Genomic DNA, 26398 nt, shown 5'->3' with positions numbered 1-26398 from the left:
GATTTTAAAGAAATTTGTGATGTACAAGATCCTATGCCAGGCTTCAGAACAAACTAAAAAAATTAGGTATTTTTCACACATTAACCCAAACAATGCCTGTGACATAAGACAGAGAATAAAGCTAAATCCAACTGTGGTGTAGGAAGCTTAAGAATTCAGAGAGTGCTTAATCCAAAGAAACATTTTGTACTTCATGCAGACAGCATACATGCACCATTATTACTGTGTTAAATAAATACCCTCCATAGGTAAGTGCTTTCATTTATTTTAATTATAAAAGATGCCCTGAGAATTTTTTTTTCAAGAACATGCATGTACAGCATTGTCCTAGGTTTTATTTTGAGTAAATCATCATTCATGTTTTTACATTATAAAAAGTAACCACGCACACATATGCATACACAGACCAGATCATCTTTATCATACACCAATAAATTTTAAAAACTGTGTATTTCTGATATCAATATATTTATGCTGCCTCCATTTTGAAAGAGAAGCTGACAATAGCTTCATAATCTCTCTGAAGTATTGGCATAAATAGAACTTTTCAAAATATGATTGCATGTTTTTACACATAAGTTTTGATAGAAACATTAGCATTAATACAAACAAATGCAGATGACATCACTGAACCATGACAGCTTGCAAAAGCAGCTGATTAAAAACTAGATTCATTATTATGAATTATTAAAGTGAAAATACAACTTGAAATACTAAAATTAAAACAAGTATTTATACAACAAAACTTAGAAATAAAACTTTTTTTACATCATCTGGAGACATTTGCTTTTAGATTGCTTTGAAACTTACACAGAATTTTTAAGAACTTAATACTTGTAAAAACATTAATTCCAAATTCACAGCACAATGCTTTAAAAGTCTATGCTTTTTTATAGACTGATCAATGGTTCTGGACTTTGGTCTTAAACTAGGTTTGCAGATTCTGTAAAATCTGGGATTACTTCTTCACATTCATAACAATTCCTTCTATTTCTTGCTTAAAATATGGGAGCTAAGAGTTGCTAAGATTGTAAATAAGCCAATTAAATAATGGGTATGTGCATTCTAAATCCAAGACTTCAAACTACAAAGGCATAACTGAAGAAAACAAAATCTTCTCCTTAGCTGCAGCAGTTAAAAGCACATAGCTAAAGTTATATTTCATATCATTTCACTAGGATGTTAGAATTCTGCAACCATTACATCGTTTATCAGAACATATTTTACAGCTTGGAATTTTATTTAGAAGATTTATTTAAATTTTTTAACATTGCAGGATGCATTTTATTTAGTCCAGGCATTAGAGAGTCCCATCTGCTGTTCCCACCTTGTCCCACCAGAATGTTACTTCCTCCAATCTCTGGTTCCCTCATTTTTCTGTCAGATGATCTAGGAATTTGATTTTCTGTTTTTTCTTCATGCAAAAGAAGAAAAACACATAATATGTTGTTACCATATTGTCACAGTGGTACCATATTATTAAATTACATAACATATTAAACTGCTATTGTGTACAACATTTTAACATAACTCTTAGCTGCTGTACTTTAAAAATCATGAGCTGCTCTAGTGCACCCACTGAAAAGGCCAAATGGACATCTTCTGAGGGCATTCTTCTCAGGAAGGGTGAAGTTCTTCATTGTCTACAGAAGGTCTTGTAGAAATCCCCCTAAGTGTCATGGTTAATGTGGCACAAGCAGTTTACTCACAGCTATACAAGGTGCCAGAAGTCTGGCACATTACACTGTGATTTCTAGGTGTTCTGTTGACCAAAGGTCATTTGGGTAATTTCTGGATTTTTCATGCCTTAATTTTTTAATCTTTAGATATACTGTTTTTCAGCTTCAAAGAGCTGTAGCTGTGTCAATTAACAGCTACTTGTATCACTCAGAAATCTTTCAAAGAATGGGGCGTAACTTTTATAACTCTTAAAATTTTAATTTGCATCAATACTGTACAGTATCATTTACAAGTAAAACAATATATTGTTCTGTTTTATTGTTTTAAAACTGCCAATTATTTAAAAACTGCAAACATTTTATGATAATATATCAGTGTCAGGGTACCTTCTAGCCTCGTCATAGAAAAGGGATGCAAAACACATGACAATCCCTCTGGAACTTAGAACTTCCAGCATCTCAAATGTTATGATAAAAAACATGATTAAAAGCTGTGAGTAACCAACTCAAAGTGTAGTAGATCTGTGGCAGAACTATTTCATCTTATGCTTTCTAAGCAATTATATGGCTCTATGAAAGACATTACTTTAAGACACTTAAACATATAAGTGGTAAATCATGGTCACACGCGAAACTGGATGTCTTACAGGCCAGTTGTAGACATCTTATAAAATAATTATTTATTTAGATTTACTGTTATATAAAAATTAACTTTCTAATAATAAATTAGAAATTTCTAAAAACAAATTAGAAAAATAAGTTTTGTTCAACAATAAATCTACTCTCTCTTTTTACAAGATGGAAAAGCTGTACCACACATCCTTGAAGAAAGTTTTGATTCAAAGTGAAATAAAATCAGCCAATATCTGTATGTATACAGGCAAGATGCAAAATACTTAAATGCTATCTATAAAGTGGACATATTCATTGATGAAGTGATAAAATTTCTAAATACTTTTAAACAATTGCATGTTGAACATTTGCAGTCACATTACAGCAATATAAACTAAAGAAAACATCTTATTCTCAAAAAGCCTAATCTCATAAAGCTGAAAAAATTCGAAAGAATATAATAAAGCTACATAGCATAATGATAAAAGATCTGATTGCTTGACAGTACACAGTGTTCATGATTTATGTCAATGTCTGCACTAGGATGATTCATGATCTAACTGGCAACTCTTCAACAGGAAGTCAGAAAAACTTCTCTGCTTATTAAATAAGATCTCTTGTAGGACAAAGTACTCAACCAGTGCTCTTTCTGATTCTTTCCTATTCCATCAGGTACTTAAAGCAGACAGTCCTCTCTTTTGTGATTCCCCCATGAAGTTATACAGGTGCAGCTTTAGCAATTCTGGCATTTTCGATGGCCTAGGTATTACCTAAGACCTAGCACTAAAATAATACTTCCTTAGCACCTGCATCATGATTTACTATTTTTTTCTTGCACCTATGTTATTTTCAAAAAGATAAAACTTTAATTGGCACACCCTTATGAATTAGTTCAAACTTAGTATTTGAATGTATGAGTGGGGTAAGAAAAGACTTCAGTTCTCCACCAAAGTAACTCTGAGTTTTGAAAAATTCCTGGACCACTATCATGTATGAAATCAGAAATTCTTCACCCTGCAAACTGCACTATATTGTCAAAGGTGAATATTTGCCAGTATTCTGTAGAGCAATTTTATGGAATATATTAGGCTTAAGCAATTAAACAATATTTTGTCCAAACATATATCTCTTCAAACTAAGAATCGTTAATTTTATCTGCTTATACTTTAATTATTGTTCTACTGCCCACCTATTTACTTAGAAAAATAAACATATTAGCAGTTACCTTACTCAAGTTGCAGAGCCAGCAAACTAGAAGTTAGGTCTTGCCAAAATTGAGATATTCAGTGCAAATTTTAACCAGGACATACATAAATCTGCATGATGATACAGTCTAAAAAATACCCAATTATTATTTTCTCATCTTAGTGAGTTTTCTGCCTTAGTCAGTCCACCAAAGGTGGTGCTCATTAATGAGCATCTATTCAATTGTACCTTTCACTGTACAATTGTCAAATTCTTCTCCCAGAGTGATTTCTATCAGCTGCATATATATTTGAATATCAATTTTTTCCATCATTCAACTTAGAAAATAATGCTTCCTTGAATCTGATATTCTTGTTGTTTTGTTGGGTTTTTTTTTCATTTAAGTGTGCATATGTTTAGCACTAGGCCTGACTTCCTGAATAAAAGAATGATAAAAAGTACGGCTAAATATACCTGTGATTGAATGCATTTACCACCAAATATTCCTGTATCTGTATCTCTTAATATCTCCCTGTAGAGCTGTTTCATTTTCTTATGAAAACAGTGAAGTATTGGGTCAGTTTACAAAGAGAACTTGAATCTACAGCTCAGCAGACATTAGACCAACTTGAGAGATGTCTTTTCCCATGAGAACACAGAACACTAAAACTCTTACTCAGAACTAAATGTAGGACATGCTAAACTTCCTCTTCTTTCCCCAGAAATGTTTTTCTTCCCCAGGTATATCCTCTTTAGCTTCTGGCCCTATGCAGTTCAGGGATTTTCTGAACCAGACAAAGCACCCAGAGCACTGTGTTTGATCAGATTCCTACTTTCAAGCACTCTGCTCTTAAGGCATTCGTTTGGGAATGGTACATAGAGGCTTGAAGCTGTGTTTCTTACATTCCACTTTCCTGCCTGAAGACATAAGTGCAAAATGCTCTGCGTGAGCCTTTGCCTGTCCCTCTGTATTTAAACAAAAGATATCAGTTTTATTTTAAATGAAAGATAGAAAAACCTTTGAAATTTGGAAACATTTTTTGTGATATAAAAAATAGGTCTAACTAACCTTTGCACCTCACTGCTTCGTGAATATTAATCCATTCATTTTCCCCAAATCCTTGTGGGACAGCAAATAATTGGAATTTCTACTGATTGCTAAAAATATTTACAACATTTGAACTAATTTTCTGGTTTTAAAGCAAGGAAAAGAGGCATACAGTGATTAGGGTGAAAGAAAATAAGGTTTTGAGCACACCTAGTTTTTGAATCTATGTAGCACTCCATGACATTTTATGTTCTCAAGATAAATGCCCCATTTACTTTATAGATAGCTGAAAATGTCAGCATGTCTCCTAATCTAACTGCTGACTTTGAAATGGTGCACTTTGAAATAAGTGACCCCCTAATGATCACCTATAAAAAGTCTGAAGAACTGTGGGTAGTACTAAGAGAAGCCATTAGACACTAGCAAAGACATGGACAGAGGGCAAAGTGACTTGGCACCTTAAAGTACTATTCCTGTGAAACCACTGACCCAAACAAACAGTCCATCTGCATTCACAACTTACCTTCCAACCTTCTGTACACAATTAAAGCAGTTTTAAAAACTATACATCACTATGCAAGCTGGAGTTCATTCTAGAAAACAATTTATCTTGTACAGTGAAGAATTCCAGCAGAAATCAAGTACACAAGGAGCTACATGAATACTGTCCTGATAATTTCTTTTTTTGTTTGTTAAACTTTTGAGGGTTTTATTTTACAATTTAGTAATTTTATTAACTTAAAATCCTGAGTAAAGCTGGGGAGATGTTTTGGTTTGTTTTTTAAAGGAAACTGAAAATACAGAAGTGGGAAAATATGTTCATACAGATATTTAATTCACCAAAACAGACCATCACTATTGTTTCCTCTTTACACCTGACAAACCAGTGTAAGATGTTTCCTATCTTAGCTTCCAGTTGTAGTTTTTGTTACACTGAAGTCTACTTTCCCAGACTCCCTTTCTTGCTGTAGCTCCTTCCCTTTCTCCATTCTGCCTTGGCTAAGAATGCAAATCTCTGCTAGCAAAGAAAAGTCTCAGTTTGAGCCCACAAAATTACAGCTAGTCCAATGACAGTAATTTAGTTATAGTGTAAATCTGCAGGGGATTTGCTGCTAGAGTCTACAGAGATTTGGGTGAGTATATGTCACACTGATTTTCTATGACTTACAGTTTTAGCACATCTTTGATTTTGTTCTTGCAAAATGCTGAACAGCAAAGGCTGCTGTTAAAAGGAAGCAGCCTGAGGGAGATGCTTGGCATTGAATTGTTGGGCTTTTTAAATGGCTACAGTAAGGCAAAGAAGGCAGCATGACTAACGAGTACCAGCAGCAGTTCATCATAAGCCTCAAGATTCATCACAGAATTGTTATATAATGATACATAAACATATAGAAGTCCACAAAAAGAAGGAAAATGAAAAACTAAGTGGTCTAAAAATACTTCTATTTCTCCAACTACAGGCAGCTAAATCACTGTGACTGTAGTTATTACATACCAAAGGCACTAATCTTCACTTTGTCCCATTCCACCCTCTCAATTATGTACCAGCTGAATGCAAATATGTGCAGGAGAAACAATATGAAAGACTAATTAGAAGGTAATGCCATCTTAGAAACACTTATAATTGCACACATCACATTTCTACCCTGCTATTTTAGTATTTCAAAATCTGTGTGAAGTATAATAAATACAGGCCTAATTTTGCAGGGCTCTTTTGAGCTCCCTTTGAGAACGTTACCCCTAGGCTCAGTTTAACATCTTGCCAACAACTTACATGCTCATCCTTCGGGCCTGACTCTCCTTATTCCCATTGTTCTTTTGGTCAGCTGAGTTGAATAAGTTGCGAGAACAACTAGAAGGGAAGGCAGCATTCCCACTATTACCAGCGGAGTGAGTCCGGAATGAATCATCTGAAACACAGAGGTGCAGCTTAGACAAAGAATTTGGGTTGAATTTTGGTTGAAAACAGTACACAGAAAGTAAACAGAATGAGCTGGTTTTCCTGTGGCAATAGTGGCATATTTCCTATGGCACTAATCCAAAATTTTAATGGAATGCTTTCTACTTGGCATTTCTTTGCGTATTTTTATGAAAAAATCTCACTAAATAATTGGAATACACATTTTCAAAGAAAATCTTAATATATTTAATGCATGTAGAGAGTGTGATTTCTTGGGCCAATCTTCAGCTGCTTAAAATTTAGCTATTTAATGTAATTTAATTGCTTAGTGCCTATTAGTAGTGAATGGAAAGACAGGTTTCTCTAGGAAGCCATTCATCTCAATCTTATCTTTAATCATCCAAAATCTTTAAAATTTAGTGGACAGAATTGCAAACAGTAGTTTCTCTCTCTTAATTCAGTTGAAGTTTTACACATTATTCATTCCCCTCAAAACCCAACCTTTTTATGATATCTGAAATTCCAACCAGGACATGACAAACTCAGTTTATTTTTACTATTTTTTAAATGTAAATTAAAACAAATGTGTAGGGAAAAAAAAAGCAATCTGAAAAATACACTTACCAGACTAGAACTTAAATACTCAAATGTATTGGATATCTATTATTCTGCTTTCTTTAGGAGAATGACATCTTGAAGTATGCCTATCTAATTGAACCCATATATTCAACACCCACAAAAAAAAAAAAAAAACCTGAAGTAAAATACATTACAATAACCTACTTACCACTAAAGGATAACATACAACTCTTTCCTATTCCTGGTACCGAAGATGTATATCCTGTAGCAGAACTTTTACTTTAAAAAAAACCAAACAAAACAAAACCAAGTTGGTTATTTCCAAAAGTGTTCCTCTCAATTGTACCATCCTGCTGTTTAATTGCATTGGAGCTTATTTCTGAGTTTATATGAGAAAATTAAATGAGAAAATTAAATGAGAAAATTAAATGAGAAAATTATGCTGAAATTTCTTTAAGAAATGTACAGAATTAGATTCACCAATTCATACTGAAAATTATTTTAATATATGATAAAAGGTGACCTATTAACTTAAATGGAATTCACGTTTCTAGGCTTCAGCATGCCTTAGATGGTATTTCTGCCCTCAGTTAATCAATTAAACAGAAAGCTGAAAACATAAGTCACAATCAGTGAGCACATCACTACTTTCAGAGATCCATGAGCATTAATTTCATAAGAGCTGTCTATTAGCAAACATTTGCCTATGAGGTAAGCAAAGAAGATTATAAAGATACTTAGGACACTTGTCTATGTTGCTGTATTTTGGATGCAGTACTTGAGTACTGAAAGATTGGCTTCGAACCAGCTTGGATTTTTTTTCTTCTTTGCCTAAAATTATAAAGAAAAATTTTTAATATGAATATTGCAGTTCCTCAGAAATTAAGAACACTTTTAAATATATTTTTCTGTCAACCTATGGTAAATGAAGGAAGGAGAGGATTTAAATACTTTAACTAAGAAAATAAACCTTAGGTCATTGTTTATATACTACAGAGTAAAACAAAACTAAAAACCACAGAAAATACATTCAGTCCTAGGAGAAGAATCTTTTCCTCTGTGCAGTAGGTGAAACTTGGGTCCACAGATGTCAACAGCAGCTTTGCTGGGGTTTAACCTGATGATGAGAGACCAAAGTGTTCCAAGTGAGTTTTTGAACTGTTCTTACCTGCTGATGTACCAGAAGAGCTTCCAGAAATAGAGAGGTTTATACTTTTTGCCAATACTGATGATGTTTTACTGTCTCTACCTACAAAAAAAACCAAAAAATCCAGTATAATCCCTTCCCTCTTAAAACTTAAATTTATATAGAAAAGAGAACATAACATATCACAGTCCTGGAGCAAAGAGTAATATCTAGTATAGTGCTACCAGCACTTCAGCAATACCACAGAAAAGTACTTACACTATATCCCAAGGTGAAAAATAACAGAGAACTAAAACTGTAATGTATTTTATTAAGAAGCCAAAATAAAACAGATGTATTATTATATATTGTATATAATATGAGGCAATTTTTCATAAAGAACTTCAGAAATATATAGAAACAACTTTTATTTCCAATTTCTAAATCTCTATTTATTGTGTCTAAATCTCTATTTATAAAGTGTCTCTTTCCTGCTCCTTTCTCTACTACATTTGTAGAAGAGTAAAGCATGCATAAACACGCACACAAATAAACAAACTTACGCTTCTTTTCAAACATTTTATCATTAATATTTGTAGATCTTCCTTCATTTTTCTGCTTCTCTTTTTCTAATTGTTCCTAAAAGAATAAATAATTTTCTTAGATATTACTCAGGCAAAAGTAAATAAACTGTGTTTCCAAATAATAGTTCATTTCTACTCTCTCCTGCCAATAGTGCAATCCCTGATGAATATCCAGAGAACCAATGAAGTAGTACAGAAAGAAATCAGGGTACATATCTCATTTAAATATCACAATCTGAAGAAAGCTCAGAGTTGAAGTGTGACTCTGTAACTTATAATTAAAATCATGCCTGGCTTTTGGGTTTTTTTATATTCAAAAAGATACAGACATTGGCAGCTGCCAAAGTAAAAATTTTCTGTAAAACAGACACTCTGAAAATAGAACAAGCAACTCTTTTATTTCATACAATTCAATGGAAATGTTTTTCTTAAATTTTAAGTTGTGTCATGTATTCAAACTTTATAAAGGTCTAAAATTAACATCTACAGTTGATAAATCTTTATGAAAAACAAAATCAACTATGTAAAATTGTTCAAGTTCATGGAATTGATTTGCCCTTCTGTAATACTACCCAGCCTAAAATATATTCCATTTGGTGAATAGGTATCACTCCAACTTCAAAAAACTATACAATATTAGCTTATTTTCTATACCATTTTCATAATAAAATTGTTAAGTAAACTATAATTGCTCTAATCTATTTTTTTTTCATGTAGTTCTAATTACTACCCAATCAAGAAAAGAGAGAGGTGACTAATTCAGGTCAGTGTTGCCAGAAAATAAGTTTCTACAAAGTCAGCTACTAAAATTAAAGAAGCTTACTAACACATTCAGTATTAAAATCTTTAGCAGTCAGATACATTTTAAGTGGGCCAAATGGCTCTTCATCCATTTGGGACTGCAACACGTCACAATTCACTGTGTCCATCTCAGGCTCCCCAAAAGCCTGCCTCTCACACACCAGGCTCAATGAGGCCTTTGTCATACAGAAGGGTTGCACAGATCAGTGGCCTGTGTCATAAAAATTCAGGTGCTTTTCTAAGCTATAGCTGTGGAAATGGTAAATCTTGTTGTCATCCTACAGTAGACAGTAACACAGAGCACACTGGAGGCTATTTTGCACCAGGCAAATACTTTCAGTATGAAAGCATTAACTGTGTGTACCTGAAGACTGCTAGAGCCAAGTTCAAGAGTCTGAGTGTGTGTATGCAGGTCCTGAGAACAGAGCTGACTCACTGGCTCGAGACAATGGAAGTGGCAGGAGGCTGTGGTCAGGGCTATTTACCCCTACTGACCTGCAATACCTCGTGACATCAAAGTGGGCCACAAACAGAGGAAACAATGATATTTTGGGACACTCTTGAATCTCTTCTAGTTCACTACAAAGAACTTCATTTACTGTAAGTCAGAGGAAGCCTGTTAACCATTTTAAGATGTGAATCCTATCAGCTGCTCAGCTTCTCCCACCTCAGGCTGGAGGGGAGGCAGCAGACAGGAGGACTGCAGTGGTCTAATCTAGGCTTTGTGGAGATGTGGTGTGTGCTAAAGTGCCCTACTGCCCCTTTTGCTTTTCTCTTTTTCCTGGCTAATAGGAAATTAGCTAATAGGAAATGAGCTCTGTAATACAAAGCATTCTTTGGCTTCCTTGGGACAAAAGAAGTTATGAGATTAATTTCTTTGCCTAGGGAAGCTGTATGTGAATTCTGAGGTGTTTCATTGATCAGTTTATTATGTTATACGTGGTATTTCTCAAGAAACTCAAGTCTGCCTTTCTAATTCATACTGCAAAATTTAGGTAGTAAAGAAAAAAATGTCACATGTTACTTTGAAGGACTTAACCCTATTATAAAGTGTAAAATGAAACCACACACAGATTATGAACCTATACAGTCTCTCCAAAATATGTATTTCCCCTACCTTACAATTATTACCTCATTAATATGTAACTGCAAACTATTTAAAAATAATGACAGTGTACTGATAAAATATACCATTTCCAAAAGGAGATGTTCTTGTCTCTCTTTTTCTTGATCCAATAAACCATTTTTGTAAAATCTTTTCTGAAACTTCAAAATAAAATCAATAAAAATAAAAAAATCACTACATGAAAATGGAAACTAAGAGTAGTTGGTAAGTATTGAAGTTAGTAAGTACTTACAGCATCTACAGAGATCTCCATTCTGTCCAGTTCTAACACCGTCTACAAAGAAAATTAAATCATTATTTATTATTACTCAATGGCATGACATACTTTGAAGTAAAAAACTGTCTTTTCTCCCTAAATATTTGAAGCCTGTGCTTTTATTTTTGTGGTACAAATGCAGTTTGAAAGTGTCAGAGAGTATTCTCAGAGCCCTGCTGAAACTCACAATTAACAGATTCACAGAATATCTGTATGGAAATCAAAATACACTCAAGGAAGCACCACAGCAAGAACAGCTATACAGGCTTAGGAACCAGGACAGAAAAAAGTAACTCAGGAATCTGTGTATAACTCAGAAGGTCCCACACAGGTGTTCACCCAGTCTCTCTCCTGCAGACTGGCCCTGTAAGGAAGCCACCTACTTAAGCTATTTCACTTCATGGTTTCTAAATTTGAAACTAAGCATGGGCATTCCTTAAAGATGTACTTTTTTGAATAGTCACATTAAAAACAGATTTGCAATAATTTGAAATCCTGCAAATGCTTTGTCAGTATATTGTAAAATATATGGACGAACAAGATATCTCTGTCTCACAGACCTGATGAGCTTTACTAGAATCAACATTCAATCTTTCTCTAGTCATTTGCTATTTTTTCATAATGGTCATTAAGCCAAAATCCTGAATTTTAATCACTACAAAATAACTGCAATACAAGTAACCAAGGAAACATCACACTCCTAAATTTCACAGAACATACTATACTACATCATTTTTTAATTGTTCAAAATTACATAACAGACAATGGAATTTTGGATCTCCTGTTCTTACATTGAGAAAATCAACAGAAAAGATAATGTTAGTCATCTTAATTTTCAGTGATAAACCCAAGATTAAATGCTGCTTAAACAGAAAAATGCTTACTCTTTTCACAATAGTCAGGACATCTTTGTCTTTCTCTTGACACAGAAGTTTCCTTATACATAATTCCAACTGCTGAAGTAAATGTTTATCAGTGGGAATCTTCAGAGTAGATTTGACTTTTGGCAACAAACAGCATAGCTTCATTCTACAAAAAAAAAACCCAAACAACCAACCCAAACATTCACCTTTTGATGCATATATATTTATTTATATTTAATATATATTATTAATACTCAGTGTATTGCATGCTAGCATTTGACACAAAGTAATTAAGTTAGGCGGTCTTATTTTTCAGAAGTGATTGCTGGTTACGTGTCCAGACATACTGTTTTCAAAAAGTCTCTACAGATCATGAATATAGTCCATAAACATATTTGGTTTGTCTGGATTTTTTTTTTTAATCTAGAAAATTAAGGAGACCTCCAGATTTTCCAAGTGATTTCCACACCTGACTTTACCAATTATGTAAATATCCTGGAAATCTGGTCCATTGGTACAAAGGAGCCCAAGTCTCACCAAAAATCATGTTACTGCAATTCCATACAACTGCAAGGATGAAAATGTATCAGACAGACTAAAAAGGAGAAAAAAAGCCCTTCTTTCCCCTTCCTTATCTTCCTCTTTATGTCTGGAGGCTGCCCCTGCTTCTGCTGCTCAGCAAGGTCAAGTGCTAGGTCACAACAGCCCCAAACAGGCTGGGGGCAGAGTGGCTGGAAAGCTGCCTGTGGAAAAGGACCTGGGGGTGCTGTGACAGCAGCTGAACATGAGCCAACAGTGCCCAGGTGGCCAAGAAGGCCAATGGCATCCTGGCCTGTGTCAGCAATGGTGTGGCCAGCAGGAGCAGGGCAGGGATTGTCCCCCTGTGCTGGGCACTGGTGAGGCCACACCTCAAATCCTGTGTTCAGTTCTGGGCTCCTCATGACAAGAAGGACATTGAGGTGTTGGAACATTTTCAGAAAAGGGCAACGGAGCTGGGGAAGGGTCTGGAGCACAAGTCTTGTGAGGAGTGGCTGAGGGAGCTGAGGGTGATTAGCCTGGAGAAAGGAGGTTCGGGGGAGACCTTATCACTCTTAACAAGCACCTAAAAGGATGGAAATTGTTTGAGCTGGTCTCTTTCCACAAATGACAAGCAATAGGACAAGAGGAAACGGTCTCAAGTTGCTCCAGGAGGACTTAAATTGGATACTAGGAACAAGTTCTTCATCAAAATGTTTGTCAAGCACCGGCACAGGCTGCCAAGGGCAGTGGTGGAGTCACCATCACTGGAGGTATTTAACAGACATGTAGATGTGGTGCTCAGCGACATTTAATTAAAATATTTGTTAAGAGGAATAAACTATTTCAGATTATATACAAATTTAGTTTATTATTTTAAGATACTCCTCCTAATTTAATGACATGATACATGACAGTTAGTTATCATACAAAATTATTTAATTTTTAGGATCCTGCTGAGTTGAAATGTGGTAGTTATACTGAACACAGTATCTATTTAAACAGTTTCACTTGGTAATAAACAGTATGTGGCAAAGCTTACTGAGCGCACACGTGTATGTGCAAATTAGGCTTACATAAATCTCTGTAGAGCATTAATATTAGATGTTCAGATATGTTAATGATGACAACATGAATGACACATCAGAAACAAGATTAAAAGCATAAAATCACACAAAATATGTGACAAAAAAAATCTACTTTCTTAATGGTAATAACTGCCTGGTCCCTAACTGTTTAGAAAATGAGGAAAAAACAGTTACTACAAAAATAACAGGAAAAACACTGTACAAAAATGAGTAACAGACCAAATTCTCTAATATTAATGTGTTGTTTTTCAATTTTCCTTAACAATGAAGTAGATACCCTTTTCCATAATGTAAAATCTGTTCTAAGTTGTTTAGTTCAGACCACTGAAAGAATTGCTTGAGTGTTTTACTTTATACATAGTGACATGACATGGATGAGAATTAATGGTGATTGAAGTTGTGTTCTCTCTCTACACACATGAAACACCATATTATTTTCTTCCCATCTATTGCTGGCTCTCCTCTGCCTTATTGTTCCCTTCACTTCCAAACCCTGGTGCTTTGGATCAGCCTCTCAAACACTCAGAACTGGAATTCCCTACTTCTGGAATTTTCTAGCACCATTCCCACACTCCCCTGTATCTTTAATACTGGTAATTTTGATGGCTCTTTATGTTTTTACTCACATCCTATTATTCAAGCAAAACAAGAAACTTCTAACAGTATTTCTGAATATATTATTTAAAGCTTTTTTTTCCTGTACTCTGCTACATATTCTTCATACCTGACATTGGCCACTGGGTCATGTGTAAGTTCAAGCACAGGTAAAAAGAAGTATTTACAGAAGAATGATTTTGAAAACAGTTCCATAATGAATTCACAAGTATCTAAAAACCGAAGTCTGTTCCAGTAACTTTTTCCTTGGCCCAGTTCTGAAAAATAAAAATTTGCAGATTTTATCTGTCAAGTTTTCAGTGTCAGATAGAAAACATTTCACAGGTTGACCTTTGACCTAAAGATGATAATCACAGGCATCAAAAGACAATTTATCAGCCTATCCCAATTCTTTCTTTTTACTAAAAAACTAATTCTGTCAGTGAGTACTTGAAAAAGCAGAAGAGCTAGTAGACTAGCTACTGTGTGAAACAAACTCCTGTATGCCTCCCAAAACATGTCACAGGACTATCAAAACTACTGTGTAAACATTAAGGAATGTTAATGGGAACTGTTAAAATTTCTAAGCTATCTTTAAAACACATAGCATACACCAAAACATCAACTGTAGGTGACTGATTAATCAATTAATTTCTGAGTTTTATTCAGCACTTATTTTGCTGAAGCCTCTCGAGAACTTTACTTCTCCAGAGGAACTCTGCTTTTTCTATTGCTGCACACACAGCTTAGTAATTTTGGCTAAAAGAAGTAGGGTTGGAGGGGTCTTGGCATATAATCAGTTTCTGCACTGCCTCTTCCCCAATCCTTTATGTAAGCTCCAGATATATTCCTCACATATGTACAGTACATTTTGCTGGTGATAATATGAGCAACTGAATGCCTTCCAAGCATAGTCCCTCCAATGATGGAAGGAAATTACACTGAATAAATGTAACTGTAAAAAGCTCTTCAGTCAAAACTATCTTTAATTTCTCAGTAATCGAGGAAAGATCATCTTACGTTCAATCAGTTTCTGAATAACCTCATGTCTCTGCTCTTGTTTGCGGTTGTAGCGCAAATAAACGCAGAGAGTCCGAGCAGCTGCTTTTTGGACTGGCAGGACATTCTTGAAAGAAATAAAGGAAACACAGTTAGACATATCTGAAAGAGTGTGACTAAAAACATATATAGAATTAGAAAAAAAATAGCTAAAAAAGTAGCCTAACTTTATAAATTTTGAGATAAATGTTATAATGTAAGGGAGAATTAGGAAGTTTGGACAATTCATGAGACACCTGCTTCTTTATTCCTTCTGCCCAACTTCAACTATTTTATAAGCACCTTAGAATATTCCATGTTTGCAGGGAACCTTTTGTTTTGCAGGTGTTAAAAATAAAGCGTATTCTCTTACAACCGTTTGATTCTTCAATTAACACAGTGAAATTTCAGACTAGTAGCTCTACATGACAATTTATTTTAGAAATCCAGAATTCTTTCATAAAGAATAAACACAATGTAATGTATGGAATTAGGAAAAAGAAGGCATATTTCAGAGGAAAAAGTTTTGATTTAACTATAAACAAACTGATGATGAGCACAAGGAAAGGAAGAAGTCTTGGGTAGGAGGAAAACTGTCAATCCAAATTTTGCTCCACAAATGGGGGCAAGTTTTAATTAAACTTCTCATAGAAAAATGCCAGAGCTTGACACACCATATGAAAGGGATAGTACTTTAAGATTAATATAACACAGGAAGTACTACACATAGCAAATATCCAGTGGTCTAACCTGCATTAACAAATAAAAACAAATGAGAAAGCGACAGGTGGGCTCACATTTGTCAAAATGATTGTCAACATCCTGTGAAGAAAACGGTAATAGATCTGATCACTTGATATGATATGAGGGAGACATGCATATTTTTGTAGTAACTTCTCATGAGTCCTCCATTTTAAAGAAGTTGCTGCTCTCTGTTCTGCTGTTGTTAATGCAGGAATCAAGTCAGGAATAGAGAGTAACTAGAAACAGAAAGATAAACAATAATCTTACATTTCAAGCTGTGTGTCTTGTCACTATGCTTGAAAAGCAAATCACAACAATATAAGAAGGGAAGACTAATCCAAAAGCTATTTCAGTACCTAACTAAATACACTTTCATCTCCAATCCCTTCTCCTGACAAAGGAAAACTAAACAGTGCTCTCTTTGTAACACCCTTTTACAGATATTAATATCATTATGCCACCTCTCCTCAGCATTCTCTTTCTCAAACCAAATGAATCCCATTTCTTTTATCCTCTTAATCTTTGCAGTTATTGTTCTCAATCCCCTAATTAGTTTTAGTAGGAATTAATTTTAGTAGGAATTATACACCTTTTCTCAGTAGAAGGCAAAGAGTTTATAATAGCCAAGCTAAATTCCCTTTACATTAAGAAAAATGAAACAGACTGCCACACTTGACATTGCATTTGCTTTATGTTATATATATTTACAGCTGTAAACATCTGACAAATTCAGATGTTTAAACTGCACTGGCAACTTCTGTCTGAAAAACAGAAAACAAATTTCTTCAGGTCTTATACTGCTGCAATATCTCAATTTATCCATACGTTTAGGAAGTATGCTCAAAAACAGCATCCTTTCTGTTCCATCTTAGAGGTGAGGAGTCATGGAATAAACCATCATCCAGAGCCACACACAATTAAATTAGAAAAGGTGGGAGCTGAGTATAGATCTTTTAATTCAGTGTCTTTACTTCGGGAAATAGATTTTCTTCTAGCAGAAGCCTGAAAGTGGCACCCATGAGCAACTGATACATCAGTATGAAAAAGATTTAAAATAGGTATTAGCTATCACTACCTTAACATGAAACCAAGTATTGTTTTCACTTAACTGTGGTTAATTAGAAAAAGAACATGTATAAACTGTTCATTTTTCATATTAGCTCTAATCTTTCCAAATTTTTTCTAATGTTAAAGTTTATAAAGTTAACAATAAAAAAAAACCCAGAAGCTTCATATCTCTCCAAAACAGAAACTAATATGAAAGCCTTTTCCGACAAAATTTGTCTGGAATTTCTTACTCCCTTCATTTAGAAAGAAAATTTTAAAAACCCCATGAGAATACCCACCTTGCTTTCTGATCCATTGTTTTCTCCTCCATTAGTCATTAGTTCAAGGATTTCAGGAAGGTGACCTACTAGGGCATCTAACACCTATTTAAAATGAAAATGCATGAAAAGGTCTGTAAATGAACTCAATACCATTTTTAACTCACACCAACATATCCCTGCTGACACCTTTCAAGTTACTGCTCTCTCATGTTGAAAAAAATGGAGATTAGTTGCACTGATCAGTTGCACTGATGACTGATATGTTAATGCAGTATATAAGTATATAAGCATTAGAGGTCTCAGTTTTTATCTATGTGATCAGACAAGTTTTCTAACAAGTCCAGTTAGACTGGAGCAGTCTAACTTACTGCTGGAGTAACTGGTATCAGAGGAAATGGTGATTTTTTTTTTCTCCAATATAAATGTGTCTCTTTTTTCCATCTAAAAAAGTGTCACTATGTTAACTGCAATATAACTGATTCAGGTCCTATGAAAGTTACCTTGGACCAAAACTCTTTCTGTAAATCTTGATTTTCGAACCATACACAACTTCTTTATCTCCTCTTCAATTGCACAATAAAAATAAAGCAAAAGACTTTGAATTCTATCAACTATTGCTTTAATACAGTACCAAATCCAAAGCTTTTTAGAATTTGTAAGGTAATAAATAATACAGCAATTAAAATTGTTTAGAATTAGTATTTTTAAAAGCTAATAAATTTAGTGTGGGTTTACTAAATTCAAACACGTTCCTATTTTCCTCCTTTTAATCACAGAAGGCTGTCATCTTTATGCAGAGTCTGTGCAACAGAAGTAAAAGCTGTTAATCATTTCCAATTGTTACTCTACTGTGCTAGTGAAGAGTTATTAAACATGAAGATAATCTGCCTTGATGTAACAAGCAAAAAAGTTCCAATAAAAGTGTATTACCTCCAGTGACTCATCCTGTAATAGCGTAACCAGTTCTTTATGTATTGTGTACACATCAGAATTTAAAAGCTTAGCAACCTAAAAAATGACAGTAAGATAGCAAGGTGAAACATTCTCGAGTTCTGTGGCACAACACCGCTTACTTACTTTACAGGAAGCATGAAAAGACACAGAAAAAAGTGTTTAATATCAGCTTCCTAAAGTTGTGTACTTTCCACTGATCACAATAAAAATATGCTTATAATAAAGAACATGGGTCAAGAAACAAGTCTAACATTGACCTATGAAACATGCTTTTAGAATTAACTCTATTTCACAATTACCAAAAATGTTTTCAGCTGCACTGCAAAGCTAGAAATTTCCTTGTGGAATATTCAAACATAAATTAGGTGATTTAAGAGTCAGCCTGCTGTAAAATTTACAGAAGATAAATACAAAATTTTCTTAGCCTGTGCTGTTTTTTAAGTTTCCCCAACCTTCCACCTGAAGTTTTCACTCCTTACTTCTTTTGACTTTTGACTGTGACTTACATGATTCATAAGTCTCATGTAAATTTTTAAAAAACACTAGCAATCCATCTCCATGCTATTAAAAAGGTTTTATAGCAAGCATAACAAAAACTTGAGGAATGAGATTTTTTTGCCACAAGAATTATTTAGATCATGTTTTTAATGTTTTTTTTAAGCTAGTGAAAATAAAAGCTTACTTCCACTCAAGATGAAACGTTAAGGAAATGGCCACAAGGACTTTTATTTTTGAGAAGTAATCCAGCTAGCAGGCAATGCCATAAATTACTCATTTTTTTCTGTCACATGGTTGCCTAGTTAAGCTGTTAAAATTAAATCAATGAGAACTAAATGTACATTTAGACCAAGGTATATTTTTACAGGTTTTTATAAATGAGCTAAAATACTTTCCTTATAGTCAGGCAGTACCTCAATAGTGTTATATAGCTAAAACAAAATATTTTGTAGAATTCCAACAATTATGTTGGACTATCATTCATTAAAACAAGGCATCAGTAGATAATGAGAACTGGAAATCCATACATCTTTCTTACAATGGTGGAAATAAAGCCATTTTCCCCTCTACTATTCATTTAAATGTTTTCAGCAAACTGCTTAATTTACCAAGCAACAAAATGGGATCAAAGCTGAGCTCAAAGACTGAAACACAAGGTTTCTCAATGAGAGAATATGAAAAGATTGAAGATTTTCCTATATTGGTTGCTATACTCAGGAGAGTGTGTTTTAATTTCTAGAATTCACTCCATATAGTTAATAGTACCTATGCATTTGTACACTTTTTAAATTTTAGGAAAATAACAGAGTAGAATTTATATAAGCTGAATGGAAATTTTAGAATGCATATGCTCTTACATCTGCATAAATTTCCAAGTAGTTTCATATTAAATTGAGCATTTCATTTAGATCTGTTCCACATAAATATTCCTCTTATACACCAGGAAACTACAGTTCTAAAGGTTTTCAGGCACAAAAGGGGGAAATTCCTTTCTCCCATTTGTCTGTTTTCTAATACTATGGAAAAACTTCAAATATTAAGTCACTACATTTGTTTATGTTTGTGGTACTAGATCATCGAAAGTTTCATCTTGATTTTGCTCCTTACCATCTGACCTAGCAGTAATCTCCTGTACCTAAACGTCACACAACTTAAACAAAATAATGTGTGCATATGGGCTATATACAGGGGTTAGAAGGAACTGAACACCCTTGATGAACTGAATAATTTCAATACATTTTCTCAAGTCTCTTTATTTTGTTTGAACAGTCACAAACATAAGCTTAAGGACAAAAACAAAAGAAAATAAACCCATGTCAGCAGTAATAAAGAACCACTGTAGACTTACTTCAAAGAAGCTTATGGCCATGGTATATCTGACAGGAACTTCGGGGTCATGACAAAGGCAGAAGAATATAGAATAAAGTTCTAAATGGAAATTCTTTGGATCCACAAAAACAATCATGGCCTGTGGAAGGATAAATTCCTTTTTAACTACAGAGGTAAAGGATGACACTTGATGAGATTATCAGATGAACTGGAGAGACAATAGGTGGTTATTTTAAGGAGAAAGTGTGGAGGTTTTGCTGGCCTTGTTAAAACACAGGCACCAGACAAAATCCAGAGTTGAGAACAAATTTATTTATCTTTCAGACATGCTGCAGACTGTTTTTCTGAAGATAAGGACTAAAAACATGAGATATAAAACCTCAGATTTATATATATTGCTAATGTTTCTGTACTCTAGCAAAAACTGTAACTGGATACTTCAAAAACAAAGAACATTTTAGCAAGCAGCCAAGCAAAGATCTGAATTTCAATATGATTGTGTTTGTACATACCTTTGTTTTGTACAAATAAACCAACAGATGTCTACCTACATACAGTGTGCTTGCCTTTAAAAGGCAGAAGAAAAAATAGTTGTCTATTGGCTCTTGGTGCAAACATGTTTTCACTGAACACAAAGGCAGAATGTCAAAATACAAAGTAGATTTACAGAAATGTGACTATTGTATTTGAAGACCTCACATAAAATTGAAAAGACTTTCTGTACTCAGGCAGGAACATGACTAAAACATCAACCTGAGCATCCAGTTTCAATCTCCAATTCCCTGGAATGATGAGACATGTGATGAATGTGAAAGTGTAGATTCAAGTGATTTGAAACTGGGGACTCTCTTTCACAGATCTTTTCTCAAATCCTTTGTGCTAAGTGTTTGGAGGAAATGTGTAGGAAAGAGTAAGACCAGTAAACTCTTAGTATACCATTTCCTCAGTAAAAATTTGTCAGTAATTTTCTGAGGCTCTGCAAAGACTTGTATTTCCTGCTTAGCCTTTTGGACAACCTCACTAACTGAAACTTTGCAGGAAAGAGCTAAAATCTAGCTAACAATGAACAATTTGGGAATAACTCCTCCATGACTTGTATAGTCCTATCTTGGTGAACCACATGCACAACACAAATTCATATTAAACCTTAAATTAATATTACGTACTGGAAAATTGTAAGCACAGTTCTTCCTCACTGAAATATACTTCTTTTCCTGTTCCAGAGTTTGCAGATGTAGTTGATTATCATTGTGCCCATTTTCCTGCTGTAAACCCAGTGTGGAAAGCTTCTTATAAAATTCCAAAAACCGCAAGTGCTGTTCAGGAGTAAAAATGCCTCAAAAAAAGAAGAAAAAAAAAACCAAACAAAACAACAAACTTTCCTCATTACAAATGCTATTAATAATGTACCCAAACAAATCTTATTTTAAAATCTAGCAAATATCTTGATTTTATCACTCCTCTCCTTCCCATCACCCTTGAATCTAGCAGAGTACAACCAGTACACACAAGTACCCAAAACAACTGGAATGTAACTAGCAAGAAGAATTCAAAAACTACATAAAATAGTAAAAAGAACAATCAATGAAAGGCTCAATTTTCTGTTCCAGAGAGGGAAGAAAGCTATCAGTGATTAGTATCAAGAAGGCTGAAATGCTTAATTATTTTATTTTCTTTTTCAAATTCCACTAGTATTATCATCAGGCTGAGTACAATTAATAACTCTGACAAATATTCAAGCTTTAAGTAGAGAAGCAACAGGTCTGTGGATCTTAAACAAAAGGTTTTAAATATGTGCAGTCAGATGTGTTTCATTCCAGCATTCAAAATACTTAAGTACTAGTTGTTGAAATCTTAAATAAGTCAAATAACAGAATAGAAAAGGGCTGAAGTGGTATTGATATTTAATAGCTGGAGAGGAAAAGGACATAATTAGGTAAGTCAGGTTACTTCACATCTTTGAAAAAATTGAAACAAACAAAAAAAAGAAATAAAAAAAATCTACAACTAAATACCAACACACACACACATACACCCACATACATCCCCCCCAAAAATAGCAGTAGCCAACATGGCAAAAGGAAAACTTGTCAAACTGATTCCATTTTCTTCTACTACGGGCTAACAGGACCTGTGAAACAAAAGAGGTAGTAAAAGTCATGACTTTCACAACAAGGGAACAGGAATGATAGATTAAAAACTATAAAGGTGCTCCAAAATTGCTTGGAAAAACAACTAAGAGAAAACCACCCATGTACTACTGACAAGATAGGCCACTCTATAAAGTAAGTTCTATCCTAGTTGTGGTACTATTCAGTATTTTCATTAATTTTCTGGATGCTAGACAAGAGACTTTAGTATTCTGAAAGCATCAGCCAAGGACAGAGACTGCTTATTCTTCAGAAGACAGAGTTTAAAATGATCATCACTAACAGGACATACGGTCTTAAAACTTTAGAACAGCAGTAAGGTACCATGCTTAGTCTGATCTGCATCACCTACACAAGGCCAGGAAAGAGAAAGACTAACTGGCTGCTAGATTTTTTAAAAAAGGTAATTTTTCATACTGAAAAAATGTGAACAGCAATCTATCTGGCAGGACACATGAAGTAACCCTTTCACTTCATTCAACTGTACTAGGGCGTAACATTTCAAGAAAAATACGAATTTGTCAGATGGAGTTCAGAGGTGAACAAAGATCAGGAATTAGTCATTCAACCTAATGAAAACAAGACTGGGAAAACATGATAAACACAGAATGGACTGTCCTAGCTCTCTGTTTCTGAAAATAACATTTTGACACTGTGGAATGGCCATTTCAAGTAATCTGCAGTGAAGCAATGGTCACTTTGGTAGTCTTCAACATAATCATGAAGGTTCATTTTAAAGAGCTGTAGGAAAGATCAAAGATTTTAAGAGTCCAGGGGGAAATTACAATGTAAAGGCATGATTCTGTGCTGTTCCTCCACAAGTAACATATGGTGGGCAGAATAATCAAGGAAAGTTGTGCTGTGCTCAAGTGAAAATTCAAACACGAATTATGGGTCTTAAAATTAGGAGTACAGATTTGGCCTCAGCTGCAGCTGGGGAATCTGCCTGGCATTAGATATCCTTTCTCCCCTGAAGATCCTTATGGGCTACACTCTGTACTGTGCCTTAAAAAGGAGATCAAGCATAGAAACTAATAAAGTTAACATCATAATGTTTTCAAAGATTTTGAGTTTCAAAAATTCAGTCATCCAAATCACAAGCTCCAGAACACCCAAATAAATCAGTCAAACCAATAAAGATAAAACACCATGTTTCCATCTTTGACCCCATCTAAACAAAACAAAAAACCAAAAACAAACATACAAAGATGGTCACCCTAAGACGAAATTTCCAAAATCTGACTAACCACCATTTCATTTGATACATTCAAATCTTCAAATCTGGGTATTTTCCAAAGGGTTCAAATTCACCAATCTTCCCTCATTCTTAAGATTTTTAAAAAGAAATTAAATCATACCATATAATCCATTACACAGTTTCCCTAAATGGAAAGATAAAGAAACTAGGATAGATTCATCTGCTTTGAAGGATTTTTCACAGAACGATTTCACTAATGGGAGAACAGTCTGACTCCGATCATCTGAAAAACACAAGAAATTTTTAGAGTTAGCCGTTTGTCAACATTTTAAAAAGAGCACAGAGATAGAAGTTTTGTAATAAATTGAGAAAAAATTAATTTAACATTCTCAGGATTACTTCTAGCAGGCACTCACTGAAGGTACAAAACAAGAGGTAGAGAGAATGATCCTAAATTTAGTAACTTTCCTGTTTCTGTTCATTTGTTTGCTGGCTGTTAATGAAAAGGCATCCCGCAGTAAAGGATGAGGCAGAGAATAAATAGTCACTACCTTCTCCATTCACCAAGAATATATAGAGAGAAAGAACCCTACAGTACTCCTGCAACAGGATTTCCTCCAGTAGCAGGAATACAGGGAGATCAAGACTGAACATGACTATGACAGTAAATAGAAAAATCAGGTTATGCTGCAAGTTAATTTTTTAAACCTACTGAGAAGTGTTTCAAATTTTTTGTATACAATAAATTCATGGAGAAACAAAATAATTAAGGACATAGTAAAGAAAATAAATAATTTAGAAACTAAGGCCAAATCCAAACACTCTGCATCCTTATGAAATAAAGGAGCAAATGTTTGAAAAAATTTATAACTTTGGACTTACTTTAAATAAATCATTGTATTAATATGTTTGAGTTTTAAAGGGATCATGATTTTTTAATGGTAGATCAACAGCAAAATTCAGCAATAACTGTGGCTGAACAAAGTTAGTTGGCCTGAAGAAATGTTTTGATATTATAGGAGAGAAACACTAGGATGTAATTTTGGGTCATCTACCTTCAGAAGTGTTAATTTTCTAGTTCAGCCATGAAAGCAAAACCCACTCAAACCCAATTTCTAGAACCATTGCTTAAAAATCTGTAAATAACCCCTAATTGCTTTCTCTAAGCCTCTTACATTAACTCAAAGCAGTATTTACAGCAGGGAGTGGGGGAGGAGGAGTGAAGACTGAGAGGAGCAAAGAGAGGCACAAATTGATAGCATCAATACAGAGGCTCAAGAATTAGAAAATTAAACTACTATCATACTTACTGATATAAACACTAACTGCTAAAAAGTCCATTTACAGTATTCTCCCCAAAACTATTTTTTTCCTTTTCCTTATCCACTCCTCTATATGGCTTAAATACAACCATACATTGTAGTAATTCATCACCAAGTTCCTGTACAGTATATTTTTGTTGAGCTAATACTTTGTATTCTGTGTACTGATAGCACTACATTAACGAATTAAATACTAGTAACACCACATTCCCATAATTTATACAGTAATATTACTCCTTCCATTTAGGCATATTATATTAGAAACTTGGAATATGATAACTGATTTCATGGACAACTAGCTCACCTCCCTTAAAACTTTCTGCATATAAAGCACTGCACAACATGAAATATAAGGAAATATAAAGGACAAAGCAGTGATCAAAAGAAAATCAGAAACATCTGAATAGTGCAGTGAGAACAAAAAGCATTTAAATAAAATTATAAGATGCACTAGACACTAAGAATCAGGCTAGTAAGCCTAAATTAAATTCATACCTGCATCAAACATATCGAGCAGATTCACTAAGGTCTCAAAAGCTGCCAGGCGTACACTGCTGCCCTCATCCCTTGCCAGTTCCACTAGCTCAGGAAGCACCACGGTTTTGGTTAGTTCTGTCCTGCAACATGAAGCAAGCAGTCAAAAGAAAACTTACCATGAAGCAATACTGCCACTGCAAAACAGAATTCTTCCTTGAAATACGCATTTAGATATTTCTTGCGTAGTCAAGAAGAAAAAACTGACAAAGTTCTTAGGAAATGGAAGTTAAATAAAAACTTCCAGTCAATCTCAGGACTTGTCTTTCTTGTCAACCAAAGAAACATGCAAATTTTAAATGCAAAACTTTATCATTAAAGAAGCATTCAAATTAGCTCAAAATAAATTGGAGAAAATGTAGTCTGAAAAAAATCAAAGGACTCCAGCTATTTCACCGTATCACTAAGAAAATTCTTATGATCAAATATGCTCAATATGATGGTCCAAAGCCAAAATTTAATAAGTATGAGCCATGTTGGATTGAAGTGTCTGGAAATTTTATACATCAAAGACAAGTCTTCTTTAGAGGGAACATCTCCTGCTCAGAGAAAATGCCATTTCCCAACTAGTCTAAACACTGGCTTTTGGCCTTGGTTTAAAGTAGTAAAGAAAGTGTTCTCCTTGTCCTTTTCTGCCTTGGTATGTACTGACCTACTAACATACTACTAATGCTTAACTCCAGGATGCTGAAAGAAAATGCTCAAAATATCCCTTCCAATCAGACTGAAGCAGTAATAGCAGCTCCTTTTGTAAGTCAATATAAGCAATAATCCCTTCAAATGTTTATAATTAGCATCAAAGTGATTTGCACCTTACAGAGTTTATTATACCTACCAGCAAATCAAGAGGTGTTAACAATATGCTTCCAAGCAAATGATTAAAATTTCAAATAAAATTATGAGAAAACGATAGATCATTTAGTGGCAATAACACTAACTAGTAAAAATAAGCATTTGGGTTGTTGTCACAGTATACCTTCAATATTTACCTGAAAATTTGTTCATGTCTGTTTAGTTATTTTTTTATTTACCTACTACCTATTCATCCTCATCATGACACACTGGAATAGCTTCCATACTGAAAGTACTCAATGTTCACCAATTCTCACGAGATTAAATCATCTGAAGCATTGAGAAGGGATTAAGTAAAAACAGAGGGAGAACAGTCTACACAAATAAATTAATGCTACAAATAAAAGTTGGTGAGGAAAGAATCAAAGAAAAATACACAGGACAGACCATGAATTGATCAGCAAGTATTTAGCCCTGTCAAACCCACTATTCTAAGGCAGGGTAAATTACCAGTAATGCTGTCATTTGCCACTGCAAAATACCCATGATTTTTG

General features: G+C 34.3%; 1 protein-coding gene across 3 annotated transcripts in view; it reads right to left on the bottom strand.

The window, feature by feature from the left end:
• Positions 1–1248: 1248 nt before the first annotated feature.
• Positions 1249–26398, bottom strand: part of PPP4R4 (protein phosphatase 4 regulatory subunit 4) — a 60293-nt gene continuing 35143 nt past the window's right edge. For 2 of the 3 annotated variants that reach the window (XM_063399278.1, XM_063399280.1), the window contains 18 exons: positions 25014–25135; positions 23357–23479; positions 21015–21184; positions 19868–19987; positions 17998–18075; positions 17086–17169; positions 15793–15975; positions 14978–15083; positions 14088–14235; positions 11781–11925; positions 10873–10914; positions 10706–10780; positions 8693–8768; positions 8172–8252; positions 7741–7834; positions 7212–7282; positions 6299–6434; positions 1249–1414 (listed from right to left, as the gene is read on the bottom strand). In XM_063399278.1, coding sequence (XP_063255348.1) covers positions 1390–1414; positions 6299–6434; positions 7212–7282; positions 7741–7834; positions 8172–8252; positions 8693–8768; positions 10706–10780; positions 10873–10914; positions 11781–11925; positions 14088–14235; positions 14978–15083; positions 15793–15975; positions 17086–17169; positions 17998–18075; positions 19868–19987; positions 21015–21184; positions 23357–23479; positions 25014–25135 — 1879 coding nt within the window. In that variant the 3' untranslated portion in view covers positions 1249–1389. The remainder of the gene's footprint in view (positions 1415–6298; positions 6435–7211; positions 7283–7740; positions 7835–8171; positions 8253–8692; positions 8769–10705; positions 10781–10872; positions 10915–11780; positions 11926–14087; positions 14236–14977; positions 15084–15792; positions 15976–17085; positions 17170–17997; positions 18076–19867; positions 19988–21014; positions 21185–23356; positions 23480–25013; positions 25136–26398) is intronic. The other variant, XM_063399279.1, reaches the window with a different exon arrangement.

Source organism: Prinia subflava, chromosome 5 (genome assembly GCF_021018805.1).
Source record: "Prinia subflava isolate CZ2003 ecotype Zambia chromosome 5, Cam_Psub_1.2, whole genome shotgun sequence".
NCBI lineage: Eukaryota > Metazoa > Chordata > Aves > Passeriformes > Cisticolidae > Prinia > Prinia subflava.
The sequence above is the reverse complement of the archived record's forward strand: the minus strand, read 5'-3'. Positions and strand labels throughout refer to the sequence as shown.